The 18,569-nt window shown below is 32.5% G+C and overlaps 1 protein-coding gene across 1 annotated transcript in view; it reads left to right on the top strand.

Annotated features, from left to right (window-relative positions):
* Positions 1-18,569, top strand: part of CUL3 (cullin 3) — a 95,651-nt gene that overhangs the window by 60,748 nt on the left and 16,334 nt on the right. Inside the window, exons 5-13 of the mRNA XM_063096059.1 lie at positions 132-246; positions 2,374-2,602; positions 6,456-6,601; positions 7,212-7,388; positions 8,645-8,815; positions 9,558-9,665; positions 13,184-13,308; positions 13,918-14,014; positions 15,488-15,622. Coding sequence (XP_062952129.1) covers positions 132-246; positions 2,374-2,602; positions 6,456-6,601; positions 7,212-7,388; positions 8,645-8,815; positions 9,558-9,665; positions 13,184-13,308; positions 13,918-14,014; positions 15,488-15,622 — 1,303 coding nt within the window. The remainder of the gene's footprint in view (positions 1-131; positions 247-2,373; positions 2,603-6,455; positions 6,602-7,211; positions 7,389-8,644; positions 8,816-9,557; positions 9,666-13,183; positions 13,309-13,917; positions 14,015-15,487; positions 15,623-18,569) is intronic.

The raw sequence follows: 18,569 nt of genomic DNA, 5'->3' as shown, positions 1-18,569 counted from the left end.
CGAGTTGCTAACTGGAGATTGGTTACTTTGATAAAAGTTAAATGTTTTAAAGGTATTTCTACCTACTTTGCATTTTTTGCATGTATCTTCAATGTAATTTAATTATCAAGTGATTTAATTTCTTTTGACAGAGGCGCAATACGAAATGCTTGCCAGATGTTAATGATTTTAGGTCTTGAAGGAAGATCAGTCTATGAAGAAGATTTTGAGGCTCCTTTTTTGGAAATGTCTGCAGAATTTTTTCAGGTAATCAGTGAAGATGTAAATAAATGCTCTTTTAGGATGTTCTTAACGTTATTGAATGTAATTACTAATTTGAACATTTTAACCTTTTTGATGGAGGTCCATTGCAGGGGGGAGGGTGCAAAAAATACCCTTCAGTACACCTACCCCACATTCTCACATTGCAGTGAAGGAACTCATTGATAGCAAATAGAGGAGTTTGAACTTACACACATTTTTTTTTTTATTGTATGTTATAAAACATAAAGTTTAAAAATACCCTTAACATTTTATTATACTTATATGTTACAAGTTATCTAAGTACCATAAATTCACAGGCAGCATGTCACCAATGAAGTCTCACTGTACGGACTTTTAGTAATATAAATTACTAGTACAAAAAACATGGATATGCATGATTAATAGTGCATATTTACCTTAAAGTTTTGTTGATTAGGAAAGTATAGGCCAATAAGTACTATTGTTACAAATTTGGAGCAATATATACAACCCCAAATCAACTAAATTGCTAAAAGGGAAGATGAACAACTACTAATTTGTAATGAAATGATGGTAATAACACTAACTTAGTACAGACTAATGTAAGACAGTATTTATAAGCTAATGATAATCAGGCATCCTTCCTGAAAACTGCAACTGTCTGAGTGATTTGAAGTAGTTTTGTAGTATTGCCAAAACAGGTGTCTTAGTAGAATACTAATTTAACTCCACTAATATGCTTTTTTTAAAAAAAGAACTACAAATTTATAATAACTCTTAATAATTTAGTAGGTCATTCATAAGAACCATTGGATGTATATATAAATGGAACTTGGTGAATTTTGGTGTGTTCCCATAAAGAGACAAAGAATGGACTTGGTGCTTTTTTTGTTTTTGTTTTTTAAATTTTCAAATCAGTTTGTGGTCCATCAGGAAGACCCTTGTAGCCCGCACTGGTGAGCCTGGACCATGCTTCGTGAATTTGTAATGTGGAAAACAGTCTTTATTTTCTAATAATATGTCAGCTATTCCAGATACTTTAAACAATATCTTTGATCTTTATTACACACACACTATGTGTATATATATATACACACACACACACACACACATACACTAATAGTAGATACATTGTTTGTAAATTAAGATTCCAGAATATGCTACAATGACATATGTGTATGTGTGTGTAATACATATGCATACTATTTTTAATAGTGAATGGATAAATGGTCTCAGCAAGATTTTTATTTAGTTTGTTAATGTTCTTTCTTAGGAACTTGATTATTTTCAAGTATTAAAGCTACTTTAAAAAAAAAGAAAAAAAAAGATGACTGGTAAGGGGATCCTAACCCTTGACTTGGTGTTGTCAGCACCACGCTCCCTCCCCCAAGTGAGCCGACCCGCCATCCCTATACAGGGATCCGAACCCATGGCCTTGGTGTTATCAGCACCACATTCTCCCAAGTGAGCCACGGGCTGGCCCTAAAGCTACTTTTTGTTAAGAAAGTGGGAAATTTATTTATTAAATTTTGTTCATGTCTTCTATTATAGAGTTCTTAAATGTATTCGTTAATGCTGCTATCAAATAGGTTAAAATCAGTTGGGGTAACATTTATAATTTAGAGAAACTTCTTTAAGGCTGGTGTTAGCAGACATTATTAATAGTTATTTAAATGCTCTGTTTCTCAAACTTTAGTATATATACTATGAGATTGGGAATGGAGTTGTAGGAAGACTTTAGTAACCAGTAGTATGCCAGCAAAACTTATGGTAAACATGATGAATCTTTCTAGTTATAATTTTACATTAAAACAAATCAAGGAATTTCTCACTCTCATTTGAGGTCAGATGGTTCTGTCTGTACTTTTGACTGTCACTGGCCATGTATTTACTTTTTCTGCTATAGGGAGTACATTGGAAAAGTTTAAAAAACACTGCTTACTGATAATGTGTTAGTTTAGTCGTATGTGAATAAATGCTTTAAAGGATATAATTCAGACTATATGAATCTGTGCAATGAGAAATTCTATAAAATGTTAATAGTCCTTAGGTTTTTGGGCTAATTTATGATGAACACTGTAGAAACCCAGTTAAACACAGAAACACATTTTTATTCTGTGTTAAAAAAAAATCAACGCTTCTTAATTGCAGATGGAAAGCCAGAAATTTTTAGCAGAAAACAGTGCTTCAGTATATATAAAGAAAGTAGAAGCTAGAATTAATGAAGAAATAGAGCGGGTGATGCACTGCCTTGACAAATCAACTGAAGAGCCCATTGTAAAGGTTGTTGAGAGGGAACTCATTTCTAAGCACATGAAGACTATAGTAGAAATGGAGAATTCTGGGCTTGTACATATGTTGAAAAATGGAAAGACAGAAGGTAAGTGTTATCAACTGAAAAATAATTAAATCCTTATTTTATCTTATTGTCAGTAGTTTTTTTATTCTCCTGCAATTAGATTATGAATGTCAGTTTTCAAGAAGTGGTGGTGTATGTTGTTAATTGTCACTGATGTTACTTTGATGGGATTTAGTGGTAAACCTTTATTTTGTCTCATTGATGAAGATTTTAAATATTTCTAGTGAATTGAGTAGTTTACTTCCCTTTCATTTTAAGTCTCCTCACTTTGTGTTTTTCTTAATACAGAAGATGATATTATTCATGAGGCCCATGAGCCTCTCATCCATTCCTATACATTGTTTTTATATACCAGAGGGTTTGGGCTCTCTCTGTTCCCACATATTCTCCTATGGCTTTTAAAATCTTAAGTTTCCATCTTAGATTTTTTTATAGACTTTCCTTTGGGATTTAGTTGTGATAAGAGTGCTGAAAATGCAAAAATATTTGTGTCTTCCATATTCACATATTTAGATTAGTTAGTAGTTTGGTTTTGGGACCTCTGAAGTTACAGACTGAAAAGGAGAATCGCATAAAAGTAAAACTAAATATTTTTGAGATAACTGTAGCATTTATTCTTCATGGCTATTTACCTTTATTTCCCTGGGGGGAAAAAAAAAGCATAAAACATTTGTAATTGACAAATATCCTGAAAAAAATTATAAGTAAAAGAACAAAAATCCTGTTGTTTTTATTCTTAATTTCTGATGGTTTGCTTTAAAATTTTCACTTCATAAACCACTAATATGGTACTAAAGAACAAATAATCATGGATATCGTTGTTATTCTCCTGCTTCCTATATGAAATCATAGTATTTTAGCCACTTACTTTTAGTAAAAGAAGTACATATTGCCTGTTGGGTCATGACTTAGGGAATGAAAATTTTTTTAAAGAAGAATTGTAAAGAGAGGAGGATACAAGAAAAGACAAAGTGGGTGGAAGAGAGGTTTTTATCTCTAGTGGAATCCTTGCCTTGTGTTTTGAAATTGTCATATTTCTGTATATATGATAAGTTCCTGAATATTTGCATATAAATTTGTCATTTTTATTAAACCGGAGAAAATTCCTTTTTAAGGTACTCTTCTGGTATTTCTTTTTTGTAAAATCAAAAAACAAAACAAAATCATCTTCTAGTGTGTTTGCCATGTTTTCTAAAATAAAGTACTACCCTGGATAAATAAGGTACTCCTGGGTAATTAAGGTCAGGGGTTGACACACTTTTTTGTAAAGTTCCAGATAGTAAATATTTTAGGTTTATGGACCATACATTCAGGTAGTCATCTCTGTTGTCATAGTGCGAAAATGGCCATAGACAGTAACACAGATTAGTAAGTTTGACTCTGTTCCTATAAATTTTTATTTCTGGGTCATGACATTTGAATTTCATATAATCTTTACATGTCACTAAATATTATTCCTTTCATGTTTTTCTAACCATTTACAAATGTGGAAACCATTCTTAGTTCATGAACTGTACAGAAACAGGCAGGGGGCTCTATTTGGCCCATGGTTTATAATCTGATGACCCCTGATCTAAATGGTCCCTGGCAGACTAGGACTTTATAAAAAGCATTTTACCCTGCTTAAAATGAGTATAGATAGATTATCTAATGTACTGTTTAGATATTGAATTAATGCTTTCCTGTATACCTTGGGATGTGTGGTTAGGGCATGATCAAATGGGCTGGAGATTCAGGGCTAGGAAGTGTTTGATGGAGAGGTTATTTGGGCATGCCTGTATTATAACATCTCTATAACCCACATGGAGACTTTGTTAAAGGTGAGTATGCCTAACATGGCAAGCACTTAGTAAGTACATAAATGAAGGAATATCAGAATAGCTACTTACTCTAGTTCGCCATTTAGTACTTTATGTTTTCAGCAAGTAAGTAGCTATCTGTGATTCTCAATTACATTTTAAAATTCTGGCTTTATTTTACCTGACCATGCCACTAGAAATCTTGTTGTGAAATACTTTAATTGTGATAGGTCTGCTCTTGAGCAGTATGTCGAGAATATGTCAGAGGCACAACTTCATCATTATAAAGCCATATTCTCATAAATCAGAAAGTAAAAAACAAATTTCTCACTGTAAATGTAGGATAAATTGGATTATTAGATGCAAATACACACTATAAATTAAATCTAAATGGTGTCTCATTTTTATTGTTTAATCTTGTACAGAAGCCATAATTTACTCTGTCACATTTTCTACTACCCCCTGCATTTAAATACAGTGAATTAAATACAGTGAAATTGTACAAATGTACAACTAAACATATAACATGTAATATCTAAGCAAAACTTGTAAAAACATAGGAAAAAAATAAACAAGTTGGGAACAATTTTGTTAGAAGTATTTGGTATGCCAGATTTACTGTAGCATGTGTCCATAAATTGCTGTTGCATTTGTAATACCTGTTTTTAACATAGGATATTTGGTTGTAATTTATACCAAATATGTGAGAAGCTGTGAGATTTGCCATTTGTAGGTTACTTTGTGCATATATTTTTAATGAAAAATTTAATAAAATTTGCTATTAAAAGTCACTGAAATTCATTTTAGAGACACTTTTTGTAAAGCTTGCTTCCAAGGTATTTTAAAAATACACACAATTTTAGTTTTAGGTTCTAGATTGCTCTTATCGATATAGACCAAAGAAGGCAAATTATGCCCTGTTTGCCAAGTCTAGCCTTCCTCCAGTTTGGTTGAAAAAAAAATCAAAAGAAGAGTAATTCATGATACATGAAAATTTATCCAGATTTTCTGTGTCCATAAAGTTTAATTTGAAATACAGTCACACTCATTCATTTATATATTATCTATGGCTGCTTCCTTGCTACAGTGGCAAAGTTGAGTAGTTACGTTAGAGACCATACAGCCCACAAGCCTAAAACATTTACTGTTTGGCACTTTACAGGTAAAACTTAGCCAACCCCTGATCTAAAAACTACTGTTCTCTGTCTTCAAAAGTTATGATTATAAAGCTTTTTTATATCATTGTAAAGTTTTAACACTATAGTATTCCCAGTAAGTTATCTTAAAGAAACACTAAACATATGGAAAAATATTTTAAATCCACATTTGAGTCTTTTGAAAAGTGATATAAAAGGTGGGATGGGGTCCAGAGTTTTTGTTCTGAATACAAACAATATAGTGAGATAGACTAATTTTTTAAATACATATATTTGCATAGGATATTGCCTGAGAAATATTAGGGATTGCTCTGAGGAAAATATTAAAGAATAGTTAGTTATATTATAAATTTTATATAAATTTTACCATGGAGTGTAATGAAGTAAGTCCTACTGTATTTCATTTGACTTGTCATGATTGACAGTTAAATTTTTTAAGGTAAAGATGCTTAGAAATACCTGTAAGACTTTAATTGTCTTTTAAATTTCTTCCTTATAATGGTGACTGTCAATTACAACATAATTAGAGTTATCCTGGACATTTTGTAGTGTCTGTAGGATCTACATTAGAATTACATGGGATAAGTTATGCACAAGCTTAAAACTGCAGTTTCCATTTTTGGTAATGTTATTTGCTTATTATGCTGTTTAGGCATCTTTTCTTCCATGTAAATTAAAAAATTTGCTAAGACGTTGATGCATTAAAAGCATCTTATCAAAAAACTATTTCATAAATTGCAATCACCAATGAATAGCCTATCTTTTTTTTCCGTTTTGCTATTTTTTTTAATAGTCATGTGGTCAGCCAACGGTTATAATGGAGAAATAAGCTTGTCTAAGTATCACAGCTCAAACACAGGTTTCACTCTTTTTTCTTTATCTTCTTATATCCAATTTGTGCTTTCTTTCTGATTGTAGACCTTGCTTGCATGTACAAGTTATTTAGTCGTGTGCCAAATGGTTTGAAAACAATGTGTGAGTGTATGAGTTCCTATTTGAGGGAACAAGGTAAAGCCCTTGTTTCTGAGGAAGGAGAAGGAAAGAATCCTGTTGACTATATCCAAGTAAGTGAGCACAAAACATTCTCTTTAAGTTCATGATAAAGTCAATTTAACAGGTGCTAAAAAGATCACTTTTACTAAGCTTTGTATTATGTACTTTCTACTTAATTTTCCTAGTGGTAAATTAATATGTATAATTATCCTAAGTACCTTAGAATTTTGCAAGGTATGCATATTTATATCAGGGAGCCAAACTCAGCTGCTGCTGTTCATTTTATTAACCTCTCAAGTAGTACTATAAATAAATTACACTCCAAGTTGTTCACATTTTAATTTAAATAATCAGCTCTGTGTATTTTTTAAAGCTAATTATCTCTCTGGTTAATCCATTCAGCCAAGACAGAGGAGAGTGAGGAGAAGCAATGAGGAGGTTCTTTGGTCTGTCTTCAATATATTAATCCATATGTGGAAGATAAAATACTTCTCTCATCACTGACATTTTTAATATGAGTTAGATATAGGGTTGAAAGTAATAATGTAGAATCTGTAAGTTTAACACTGAAGACACGGTTATTACCAGCAAAGTTATGATAAATGTACGTGGTCGAACATGGTATTGTTTGTATAAATTATTCTATAATGTATCCTAAATTTTTTTGTTTTCGTTTGTAAGGGATTATTGGATCTGAAGAGTAGGTTTGATCGCTTCCTCCAGGAATCATTTAATAATGACCGGCTCTTTAAACAAACTATTGCTGGTGACTTTGAGTATTTTCTCAACCTCAACTCCAGGTCTCCCGAATACCTCTCATTATTTATTGATGATAAGCTGAAAAAGGGAGTCAAAGGGGTAAGTAGTAATGCATTTGAAAATACATTAAATTTATTCGTAGGTATAAGATTGTATATAAAATTAGGAAATCAGATGCAAGATTAGGAAATTTTGTAGAAATAAAATAAAGCATAACCCTTTGCTGTGTGCTTAAATGTGTGCTGTGATCTATTAAAAAGTATTGTTTAAAGTATTTAACATGATCAAAAGTACTTTGACATTCCACTTAATGCATAATTGGCATCAAAAACAAACTAAGCAGCTATAGTTTTGAACGGTTGTCTTTATGACTTTGAGAGTTAAGTGTGCTCTAAATAACAAAAAACTAGAAAATAACTCTCCAGTAATACAGAATGTTGCTTGATCTTACCTGATTCTGGAGGTTATTTATCAAACAATTCTTGGATACCAAGAATTGGAAAGCATAGATAGAAGAACAGCTCTTATAAATTAGTTTGAAAGCATATATTGAAACTCAATTTCATGCGTTTATTATATCTCTGGGAACTTGGAAACTCACTGCAGCATAGAAAGTCAAGTTAAGCATATTTTAATCACGTATGAATTGGTGTTTTTTGACATCATCTTGGGTTTTGTGAGACAAAAGGGAAAAGCAACAAATAGCCACAGGTTTTACAGGCAGGAGCTGTAACAACAAAACAAGATGAGTGAGGATGCACCGAGTAGAAAAGACTATTAATTACACAGCCTTTCGATCTTCTGTTTTTTAAAATATAAGCTTAATACAACTTGCCACAGTAGCATCTTACTCTTATTTAAAAGATAAGGGCAAGGGGCCTTTTTACTGTTTGGGTTATAATAAATTATTCTCATTCTGTTTATAAAATGTAGATTTTGAATGAGCTTAAGTGAGAAGATCTGTCTTTTGGCTATGCAGGTTTAGCCTAAATGTTATATAAAGGCTTCATAAAAGTCTTCTTTGTGACTGAAATTTTATTTTATCTGTTCTCAGTTGTCCCTTAATCCATCCCTATGTTTATTATCTTATGCCTCCCTTTCAGTGGTAGCCTTTTAGGGAATGGAGTTCCACTCCAACCTCTCATTAATGCTGCACTAGTAGAGGGTATAGACTTGTGCCACTGTGTGAATGAAGTAGGACATGTTTTCTCAAACCAGATCCTTTCTCCTGATATATGTCAACCAGATGTTTGTTTTCAAACAGTAGTGTTTTTAAACTGTAGATGAACTCTAGTACTGTTTTTGTAGACCTAAAATTTTATAATTTTTAAATTGTTTTTAAATTAATTTTGCAGCTAACAGAACAAGAAGTAGAAACAATATTGGATAAGGCAATGGTTCTTTTTAGGTTTATGCAAGAAAAGGATGTATTTGAACGTTATTATAAACAACACTTGGCAAGGAGACTTCTCACAAATAAAAGTGTTTCTGACGACTCCGAAAAAAATATGATATCTAAGTTAAAGGTAAGGTGTATATATAAGATGAAATGGAGTGCACCTAACTAGTGTTTATCACATGAATGTGCACCAGCAACATGTAACTGAAAATTATTTACTTGGATTTTAAATGTTTATTTCTAAAAATTAAAGTTAGATTGTTTTTGAGGAGAACACAGGCTATACTTATATTTGTTTGAGTTCTGAGACATTCGTAGTTCCGTGGAATTTCTGTTGGTATGCCAGGATACATTCATGGAGGTCTGGATGAGGATTAGTGAGAGGGGTACAATAAAGAGAATATTAGGGGCTGGCCAGTTAGCTCAGTTAGTTAGAGCATGATGCTGGTAACACCAAGGTCCAGGGTTCAATCCTTATATCAGCTAGTTGCCTCACCACCACCACCACCCTCCTCCCCCAAAAAAGAATATTGGCATTTAGTTCTCTTTCATAAAGTATGGTCCGTAGACTACCTGTACCTGAATCACCTGAGGTATTTATTAAAAATGCAGAGTTCTGGGCCGCTCCTTCTGAGAGTGTGTTAGAATCTCTGAAAGAGTCTGGGAATCCGAATTAGTATGTAAAATAAAATCCTTGGGTGGTTGTTAAACACTTCAAAGTTTGTAACCACCAGTATAGAGCAACCATTAGAAAGATTTACAAAGGAGATTATCAGGGATAGCAATAACATGGAATAGTTTTTTTTCTTTCTACATCTTGTCATAGAAAAATCTATTTATTTGTGTACATTTCTGTTTTTCTTTCTCAGACTGAATGTGGATGTCAGTTCACATCAAAACTGGAAGGAATGTTTAGGGATATGAGCATCTCAAACACAACTATGGATGAATTCAGGCAACATCTACAGGCAACTGGGGTAAGAGTCTGCATTAATTTCTACTTACATATATTTATGAAAAGTCTTTTGTAATGGATATTTTTTATCCGTTTAGCAGATAACTCATCTGCTGGTGTCGTTTCTTTAAATGTCATTAGTGACAACTTAGGTATTGTCTGTGAGTACTTAAATTATTTCCCCCATTTAATCTCTTTTTCTGACTGTTTACACGTTAAAACTTTTTTTTTTTTTTACTATTTTAAAATTTAAATTATCCTCCCCTTTGAAGGTACATACTGAAAATTTAATAAATAGAATTATTCTGTTGTCATAACCATTATAGAATGTGGGAAGAATCCTGGGCATAGACAAGTTTACTGCATTTCAGTACTCTTCTCTTCACTTTACCCCTGGATTGTGTTATCTTGGGATAGTTACCTGACCTTCCTGTACTTCCATGTTCTCATTCTCATCTGTAAGGTCAGCATAAGTGGGCCTCACATCCTAAGGATAGGTGGGGGATGAACTGAGACTATAAAAGTCAGAAATTAGTGTGTTATAAGTGTGATGTATAGGTTGCTTCCAGAAGGTGGTATGCTGGAACTTTCATAGGTTTAGTGTCAAGTAGGTGTTTGTTTTGTGAGCCTTTAACAAAGTTCACATCAAAACAAAGAATTTTTTTTTTTTTTTTTTTTTACTGTTTTTCAACTTAACCTTAAGTTTAGAGAATTCCGTAAAGAGTCTTAAAACTTTTCTAAGTGATCACATACCACTATACAGTTAAGGTATGTCACAACCATTAACAAATCTGAAGGTGTTTCCTTTGGTATTTAAATATGAGATTATCACTTCTTCTGGTCTCAGAGTCCCATCACAAATAAGATATGTGAAAATACCTAATTCTGTGGAATAGACATTTATATTTATGTTAAGATATTTTCACTCCATTATAGACAATTGTATGATTTGCCTCATAAATTACAATGTTTACAGTGGAGAAGGGCTAGATTATCCTAGATTTTTTTTCAGTTTCCTTTTTAGATTGTTTAGGGATTTGAACTTAAATCTATCTAATACATTGATACAATTATATTTTTATATAATTTTTATTTGGTATAATAATTTTCTTCTGTTCATTTTTTTCCCCCACGAATCTTACACATATTGAGAGTTTGCAGGATATAACCTAGTGTGAATGAATACTCTGTTGAAACCATCTGTAAGGGATTGTTTCTGGATGGGCTAACTATCCTTTACTATTTTTCTAAGGGTATAAATACCATTTGTATGAAAGTTAAGGCCTTTTTATAAGAAAAATATGGTCTTTACTCTTGACCATCCTATTGCAATTGTTTCATTAAGAAAAAAAGGCTGATTGGTCAACATGGTGATTTCATTGATTCTGTTTGCCTTTGTTGTTTGCTGCTGTTGTAGTTTGTTAATTTTTCATAGTCTTTCATCTTGGTAATTATTCAGATACGTCCTCTACTCTGTGATAGGTTTTTGTTTAATAATTTGTTAATAACTATAATAAGTAGTGTACTCACCAAGATTCTGAGTTATTTATCTGCTAATACATTTTCAGCGTAGAGGACTTACCAAGATGCTGAGTTGTTTATCTGCTAATACATTTTCAGCTTCCACTTACTGTAAAGCCATTATTTGCATGCAATTATTGCCCTTTTTATAATAGTTTATGCTAAGGACCTTAAGCTTTGAGTCCCCTAAACCTTAATTTACGTTAGAAGGTTTGATGAGAAATGACAGGATAAGCAAAACAAATCTTCAGTTTTCTCAGTTTTTGGACTCTTAAAATATTTCCAATCCTCAAGGAGAAGATTCTCTGTAACTTTTAAGGTTCTTGGCCTATTAAATATACCAAGACAGTGGTTCTTTCATTTACTTTTGGGAGTTATATAACAAGTACTTTCTTAACATCCTAATAATACCTGTGGTGTATTTTATTTAGACAAATCTTATTTATTGTACTACAAGAAATCTTAAGTATTTGTCCTTTTTTTTTTTTCTGTGTTTTTATTTTTCAAACGGCTGGGGCACAAAAGCCACCTTGCCATTATATTTCTATTTATTTATGTCAGCAAATCATATACTATTCTGACAGACTCTTCTGCCAGGATCATCTGTGCACCTGCCCCTGTCATGTGCTATTTTTGAATATAAGCTGACTGATTTCAAAATACTACTGAAATGGCTAGGAAGAGGAGACACTAACCACTAGACTAATGGTTTTGTTGGGTTCTCTCCCCCACCCCAATTTAACAATTTATTAAGTGCTTTCTGTGCCAAGCATTGTTCTAAACATTGGGAATATAGTGGAGAATGGAACAGACAAAAATCCCTGCCTTGATGGAGCTTACATTCTAGTCAGGTAGAAAGAGATGATAAACAAGACAAGTATATACATAGCTGTAGAGCAAATATGTAGCAGGAAAGAGTGGTCAGGGAACACATTATTTAAAAGTTGACATTTTGAGGAGAGACTTGAAGGAGATTAGGGACTTTGTCTTTTCATCTTTAAAATTATAGTAGATCCCATGACATGTATAAGGATTGGACACATTGACCAAGTTGTGACCCCCCTGCTCCCCAACTTGCAAGTGTACAAACCATTTTCCACCTTCCCTGGTGCATCATCTAAGAGTCTCTGCTATGATCCTCTCTTCTGTGCATCATCTAAGATTTTTAGTTTCAATTTCTGTAAAGTGGGGTAATCGTTTAGTAAGATACATGTGAAGAAATCTGTGTGTGGAATGTTTCTTGATATTTATAAACTCACCCCTTCTTTAAAAATCTATATCCCTGAATCATCCAGGTTAGATAAAAATGGAATAATAGTTTATAAAAGTTGTGAATTTCAATCCTTAAGAGTTCCCGTTGATGTGTTTTATTATTTTATTGAAAATTTAATTTGTTTAGAAAGAAGAAAATACTTAACTGTGACAGTGATGCTAGCATACATTTTGTAGAAGTAGTCATCCATTATACAAATATTTTTAGAGCACTTGCTGTGTAGCACTGGATCATCTACAGTGTCCTAGGCAGAGGTTGTTATAAGGTGAGCTATATGTTAAAACATGAAAGTTTTGGTAAATGAAATTGAAATGTGGGTGGGGTATTAGAATTATGTCATTTGTATGTTAAGATGTCAAAAATCTTTAAAATCTGAGATGAAAGATATTATCCTAGAATTTTTTCTACAATGATACTGATACATGACCCCTTGACATTTTATCTAAAAAGCGTAAAAACTAAAACTTTTCTGTTCTCAGTGATACCAGTTAAACTTTATTCACATGCTAAGAGCTATCCTTTGATCAGTATTTTTAAGTAAGCATCTTAAGCTGTAATTACAGCTATTTCCCAAGATAGTTAAAATTTGGAAAACACTGGATAGATCTAACCTTTAAGAACATCTGTTTTATTTACTAGATGTTGGACATTGATCTAACTTCTTTGATAAATCTAACAGTGTCTAGACAGAACAGGTAACAAATCCTCGTTAATTTGAGGGGAATATATTTTTCTGTTTTATTTAGGTATCTTTAGGTGGTGTTGATCTCACAGTCCGGGTGCTCACGACAGGATATTGGCCCACTCAGTCAGCCACACCAAAGTGCAACATCCCACCCGCCCCAAGGCATGCTTTTGAAATATTCAGAAGGTAAACCGAAGTCAGACTTTGTATTTCTAAGAACAACTGTCCAAATTTGAAAAAAGGTTGAATATTAGTTGTGTCTCTCATTGAGGATGAATATACTCCTTTTCTTTACTTCCTGTTTAAAAGGAGATTTTATTCTTATACTTTTTATATGTGAGAATGACTAGCATGAAACTCTTTTCAGAGGAATATTTTATTAACGTCCATCAGCATTAGTGCATGGTTAGGAATATATATATTGTACTGTTGATGTCTGCTGCTGGCTCAGGACAAATTGATTATTGGGTTGCTATGGAGAAAGATGGTTTTACAAACAGCAGGGGCTGTGCAGTGAGCTGGGGCAAAGTGTACAGGAGGAATTACTTACCATGCTGCCTTTATCATTTACTACCTAGCTAAGTAGCTTAGGGGTCTCTGTGTCTCTCTCCTGCCCCTTCCACCCCCCATTTCCCCATCTGTAAAAAGTTGGAACTGAACTTAATCCCTAAAGTTTCCTTTAACTTATAAAGTCTCTCTTAAACATAAATTTGTTAAGGGTTGTTAACCTGTGATTTGTAATTTCAAATATGTTAAAGTATTTGATTCTCTAAAACCTGGTTTGATTTGCTGAAGGTTCTACTTAGCCAAACACAGTGGACGACAGCTCACACTCCAGCATCATATGGGTTCTGCAGATCTTAATGCTACCTTTTATGGACCAGTTAAAAAGGTAAATAATTGATAGCTTGAACATATTAAGTAACATAAAATTAGTCTGTAGAATTGATAGGTAATTTTGTTCCCCTGGGTGATTTATTTATCTCTCTTACTTCTCTTCCTATCTCAAATATTAAAAAGATTAAAATCTTGGCTTTGATTTATTACTTCAAATTTCATTTAAAAATATGAGAACTATACTAGTAGCCTTCCTTAGGAAATAAATACTATTAGGATAATTACACATTTTATTTATAAGATTAGACGTGAGACAGTATCATAAAATAGTAAAATGTAAGTTGGTTTGAATGCATACGAAGCTGTGAGCTTCTTTTGAGAATTCTGTCTCCTGTAATCCTTATTTCCGATACATCAAAATCGAGAAAATTAATACTTGAGATTCGTAAGATGTGCAAATGTTACTAAAGTCATTTAAAGAATTAGTAGTGCACCAATGATTTGCCTTCATTTAAAAAAAAAAAGTAATTGCTTTTATTTCTAAAATTGTGAAGTCTAGATTAATAACTTATTTTCATTACTTTGTATGAATTAAATCAGAGTCATTTGCCTTAGAATCAAAAAATAATGAAAGGCTAAAGAAAAATACCTAAGCTGTCATCTAGGCAGCAAATAAAAGTTTTATTTTAGATTTTAATTAGAATCTTAATAGTTTTATATGATGAGTCTATATAAGTTTATATCACCAAAGTTGTTTCTTTAGTGTTGTTGAAAATGTGTGTAAATATTCTAATTTTTCTATTTAATTAAATGGGAAATGGTCCTTAACAATTCATTTAATTGAATAATATTGGACACTATTAAGTATAAGTGGGAAGGTAAAGGAGACTAAAAAACTCAGCTTTTAATTATTGTTTGTTTTTGTTTTAAAGGAGGGATTTTCTAAATAATCATGTTCTCTTTTGAAGATGTATTAGGCAGATCAGTAGGTTTTTAAAACATGATGCGTACGTTAATTCTTGAAGACTTAAAGCTCTACTTTGTACCACTTAAATCATAAAGCAGGAACAGGCTTTGAGAATGTCAGTTTCCCCCTCATGCTGTGTTATTTTTTGATATTTTACTGTGATTAGATTACACAAAAAAACCTAACCCTGTTACTTTTGGTGTTAGTGTAATGGCAGTGGTGTTTCATAAGTCTATTATCATCCCATTAATACTGCTGAAATAATTTTAGCTTTAAATATAGAGAATTGTTGATTATTACTTGCTCGGATACATTAAAGTGTTCACGATGGGGTAAAAAAGGGTACAGTCCTAAATAAAGACACTCTGTATGTGTACACGTATACATAGGTACACACACTTTTAATAGATTTCCTACCTAATCTGTTACTCAATAGATTTAATAAGTTGTGTAGTTTTTTTGAAGAGGGATAGAAATTATAGGACTTATTTCTGAAACAAATTGTTAAAGTTACCAGGAGGTAATTATAGTCTTGTTTATATTTTTTAAAAAATGACACAGGAAGATGGATCTGAAGTTGGTGTTGGAGGTGCACAAGTAACTGGCTCTAACACACGGAAGCACATATTACAAGTCTCCACTTTCCAGATGACCATATTAATGCTCTTTAATAATAGAGAAAAATACACATTTGAGGTAAGAATTGTGGTTATATACATTTTAACCAACTGTATTATTTCTCTCACTTGTTGATTGAGTCTTTCTTATTTGAGTAGCCTTTAGAGAGTCTCTTTGAATAATACCTTTAGAGAAAACTGCATCATGGCCATAATGGGCCATTATGGGCTTTGGAACTGTTCAAACATTATTCATTTATTGGGCCATGTGTTATTTTGTTTTTGTTTTAAATCAACTTTATTGAAGTATAATTTTCATGTAATAAAACATACCCCATTATAAGTGCATGATTTCAGGAGTTTTAAACATGTGTACCTGTGAAAACTACCATGACAATCAAGAGTATTCCCAAATATAGAATATTACCCTCAAAATTTATTTGTATCCCTCTGTGATTTCTTCCCACCACCCCTAGTCCCAGGCAGCCAATGATCTACTTTATTATCACTATAGATTAGTTTTGCCGTTTTTAGAAGTTCATATAAATGGAAGCATATGTGTTTTTGTGTCCAGTTTCTTTCATATAGCACAGGGGTTTTGAGATTCACCTGTGTTGTTGTTACACGTATAGTATCAATAGTTCATTTCTTTTTACTTCTGTGTAATATTTTATTGTATGAATGTGCTGCATTTTCTTTATCAGTTCCCCTGTTGATGGGCATTCAGGTTAAGAGATTTGGGCTATTATGAATAGAGTTGTGCATTTAGCTCTTTAAGAAACTGCCAAACTGTGTCCCAAAGCAACTGTACCATTTACATTCCTACCAGCAGTGCAAGAGAGGCCCAGTTGCTACACATCCTCTGCAGTCTTTATGTTAGCCATTTCAGTTGGTGTGTAATTGTGGATTTAATATTTCTCTTCTTGTTGACTAATTATGTTACATTTTTTGTGTGTTTGTATGCCACTCACATATCTCCTTTGGTGAAGTGTTTGTTCATATCTTTTTTTTTTTAATTGTAAAAGTTCTTTGTAAGTTCTAGTTACACATCTTTTGTCAGATATATGTGCTGTGAATATTTTTTCATTCTGTTGCTTTCCTTTTCACTTGCTTAATGGTGTCTTCTGAAAAGCGGAGTTTTTTAATATTGACAAAATCCGATTAATCACTTCTCCCTTTATAGTTGGTGCTTTTGATGTCCTGACGAGTTATTGCCTACCTTGAAATTGCAAGGGTTATCTTGTATGTTTTCTTTTAAGCGGTTTATAATTTTACCTTTGGGTGTGTGATCGATTTTAAGGTTTTTTTTGTATGGCATGAGGTAAGGATTAAGGTTTATTTTCCCCACATACAGAGTCAGATGCTTATTACATCATCATCTGTTGAAAGCATTATTTTTTTCTCATTGAGTTACCTTGGCACCTTTATAAAAAACATCAGTTGATTATATATGGATGGCTAGGGCCGCCCGGAGCGGTGCTGATTATATATGGATGGGTCTATTTCTTTGCTGTCTGATCTATTTCCTTGATTGCTGTGTCTATCCTTACGTCAGTTTTGCACTATTTTGATAGTGTAGTCCAGTTTCTTTTTATACCCACAGCATTTTTTCCTTTAGATTAACTAATTACTGTAATATGCCTACTTTTTTTTCCTTTTTCTTTTTCCATTAAATCATGATTTGATTACATTAAATTCGGTTATTAGTCTTTTTCTGTACCTTTAAAGGGTGTCTTGGGGTTGAAATAAAGATCTTGTGATTCTTAAGTTTAATTTAAGGTAATGAATGAACATTTCATAAGGTTCTAAAATTACTGCCATATTTATATTTTCAGATACACGGGAACATAGGAAGAAAAAAGTGTTGTTAGAAATAAAGAGCAAGAACATTAGATTCTAGGTCTATTTTAATACTCATCTTCATGCTACCATTTGTGAATATAATTAAGAAATTACCATTTTTATGTGATATACTTAAAAGTAAATATTTTGAATCCTAGGTGTTGTAGTTCAGTGGCTAAGTCAAAATGTTTTTCTTGCATATATTTTCCAGGTGGGTTTTACCTAGGGAATAACCTTAATTGTCAAGCACAAGGTATATATGATTGAGTCCCAAGAATATTGATTAAGCAAGCATTGAGCACCTTACTTAGACATTATAATGCTTTTCAAACAGAGGTAGAACTAAATTGTCTCTAACAGATAGTTTTTTATAGGTATTTTTAATCTGTAGCTCACACAGGTAATATATTTTATGCAAAATAAGCCACTTGATGAATGCTAAAGTTGGTCTTCAGAGTTCTAATTTATAAAGAACTAACAAAAAAATAATGGGGGTAAGCAAAAACGTAAATTCATTTTCCAAAGCCATTACTGGAATTGCTAGAAATTTTAGCAGTTCAAGCTTACTTTTCCCTTTTCCAACCAGCTTGCAATCATTGATGCCAATAAGCATTTATTAGTAGAAGGTAAAATTAAGCAGAAAATTCCTCTAATTTTTCAAATTTTAGCTAAGTCACAAACAAGAAGCCTGAGCACAGTGTATATAGAAAGCCATGCCTGTGGTTCCAAAGTCTTCTGACTACTTACACCTTGCCTGGGGCATTGTGATAAGCACTTGCAGTTTATCTTTACTCTACCGTATGTTTCTGTTCAGTCTGCTGCTTAAGCTCTTTTACGGAAATCATCTCCACAAATTAGAAGATTGGTAATTTTAAAAGAAACTGATCTTTTATCTTTGAATATTCCTTATGAGTTCAGTAAGATGGTACATTAGTTATTTAATGTCACATGTCAAATCTCAAAACTTAGTAACTTTTTTTTTTTTTTAAAGATGACTGGTAAGGGGATCATTTTTTTATTTTTTATTTTTTAGCCCAACCTTTTATTTATTTATTTTTCTTTTTCTCTCTCTCTCTCTCCCCCTCCCCCCCTTTCTCTCTCCTTTCTTTCTTTCTTTTTTCCCTTCCCTTCCCTTCCTTCCTTATTACGAATATTCATGACATACAAAGCTGATTGTCCCCCCT

The sequence above is a fragment of the Cynocephalus volans genome, chromosome 1, assembly GCF_027409185.1.
Source record: "Cynocephalus volans isolate mCynVol1 chromosome 1, mCynVol1.pri, whole genome shotgun sequence".
NCBI classification, from domain to species: Eukaryota; Metazoa; Chordata; class Mammalia; order Dermoptera; family Cynocephalidae; genus Cynocephalus; species Cynocephalus volans.
Note: the sequence above shows the minus strand (reverse complement) of the source record. Positions and strands in the feature narration are given on the sequence as shown.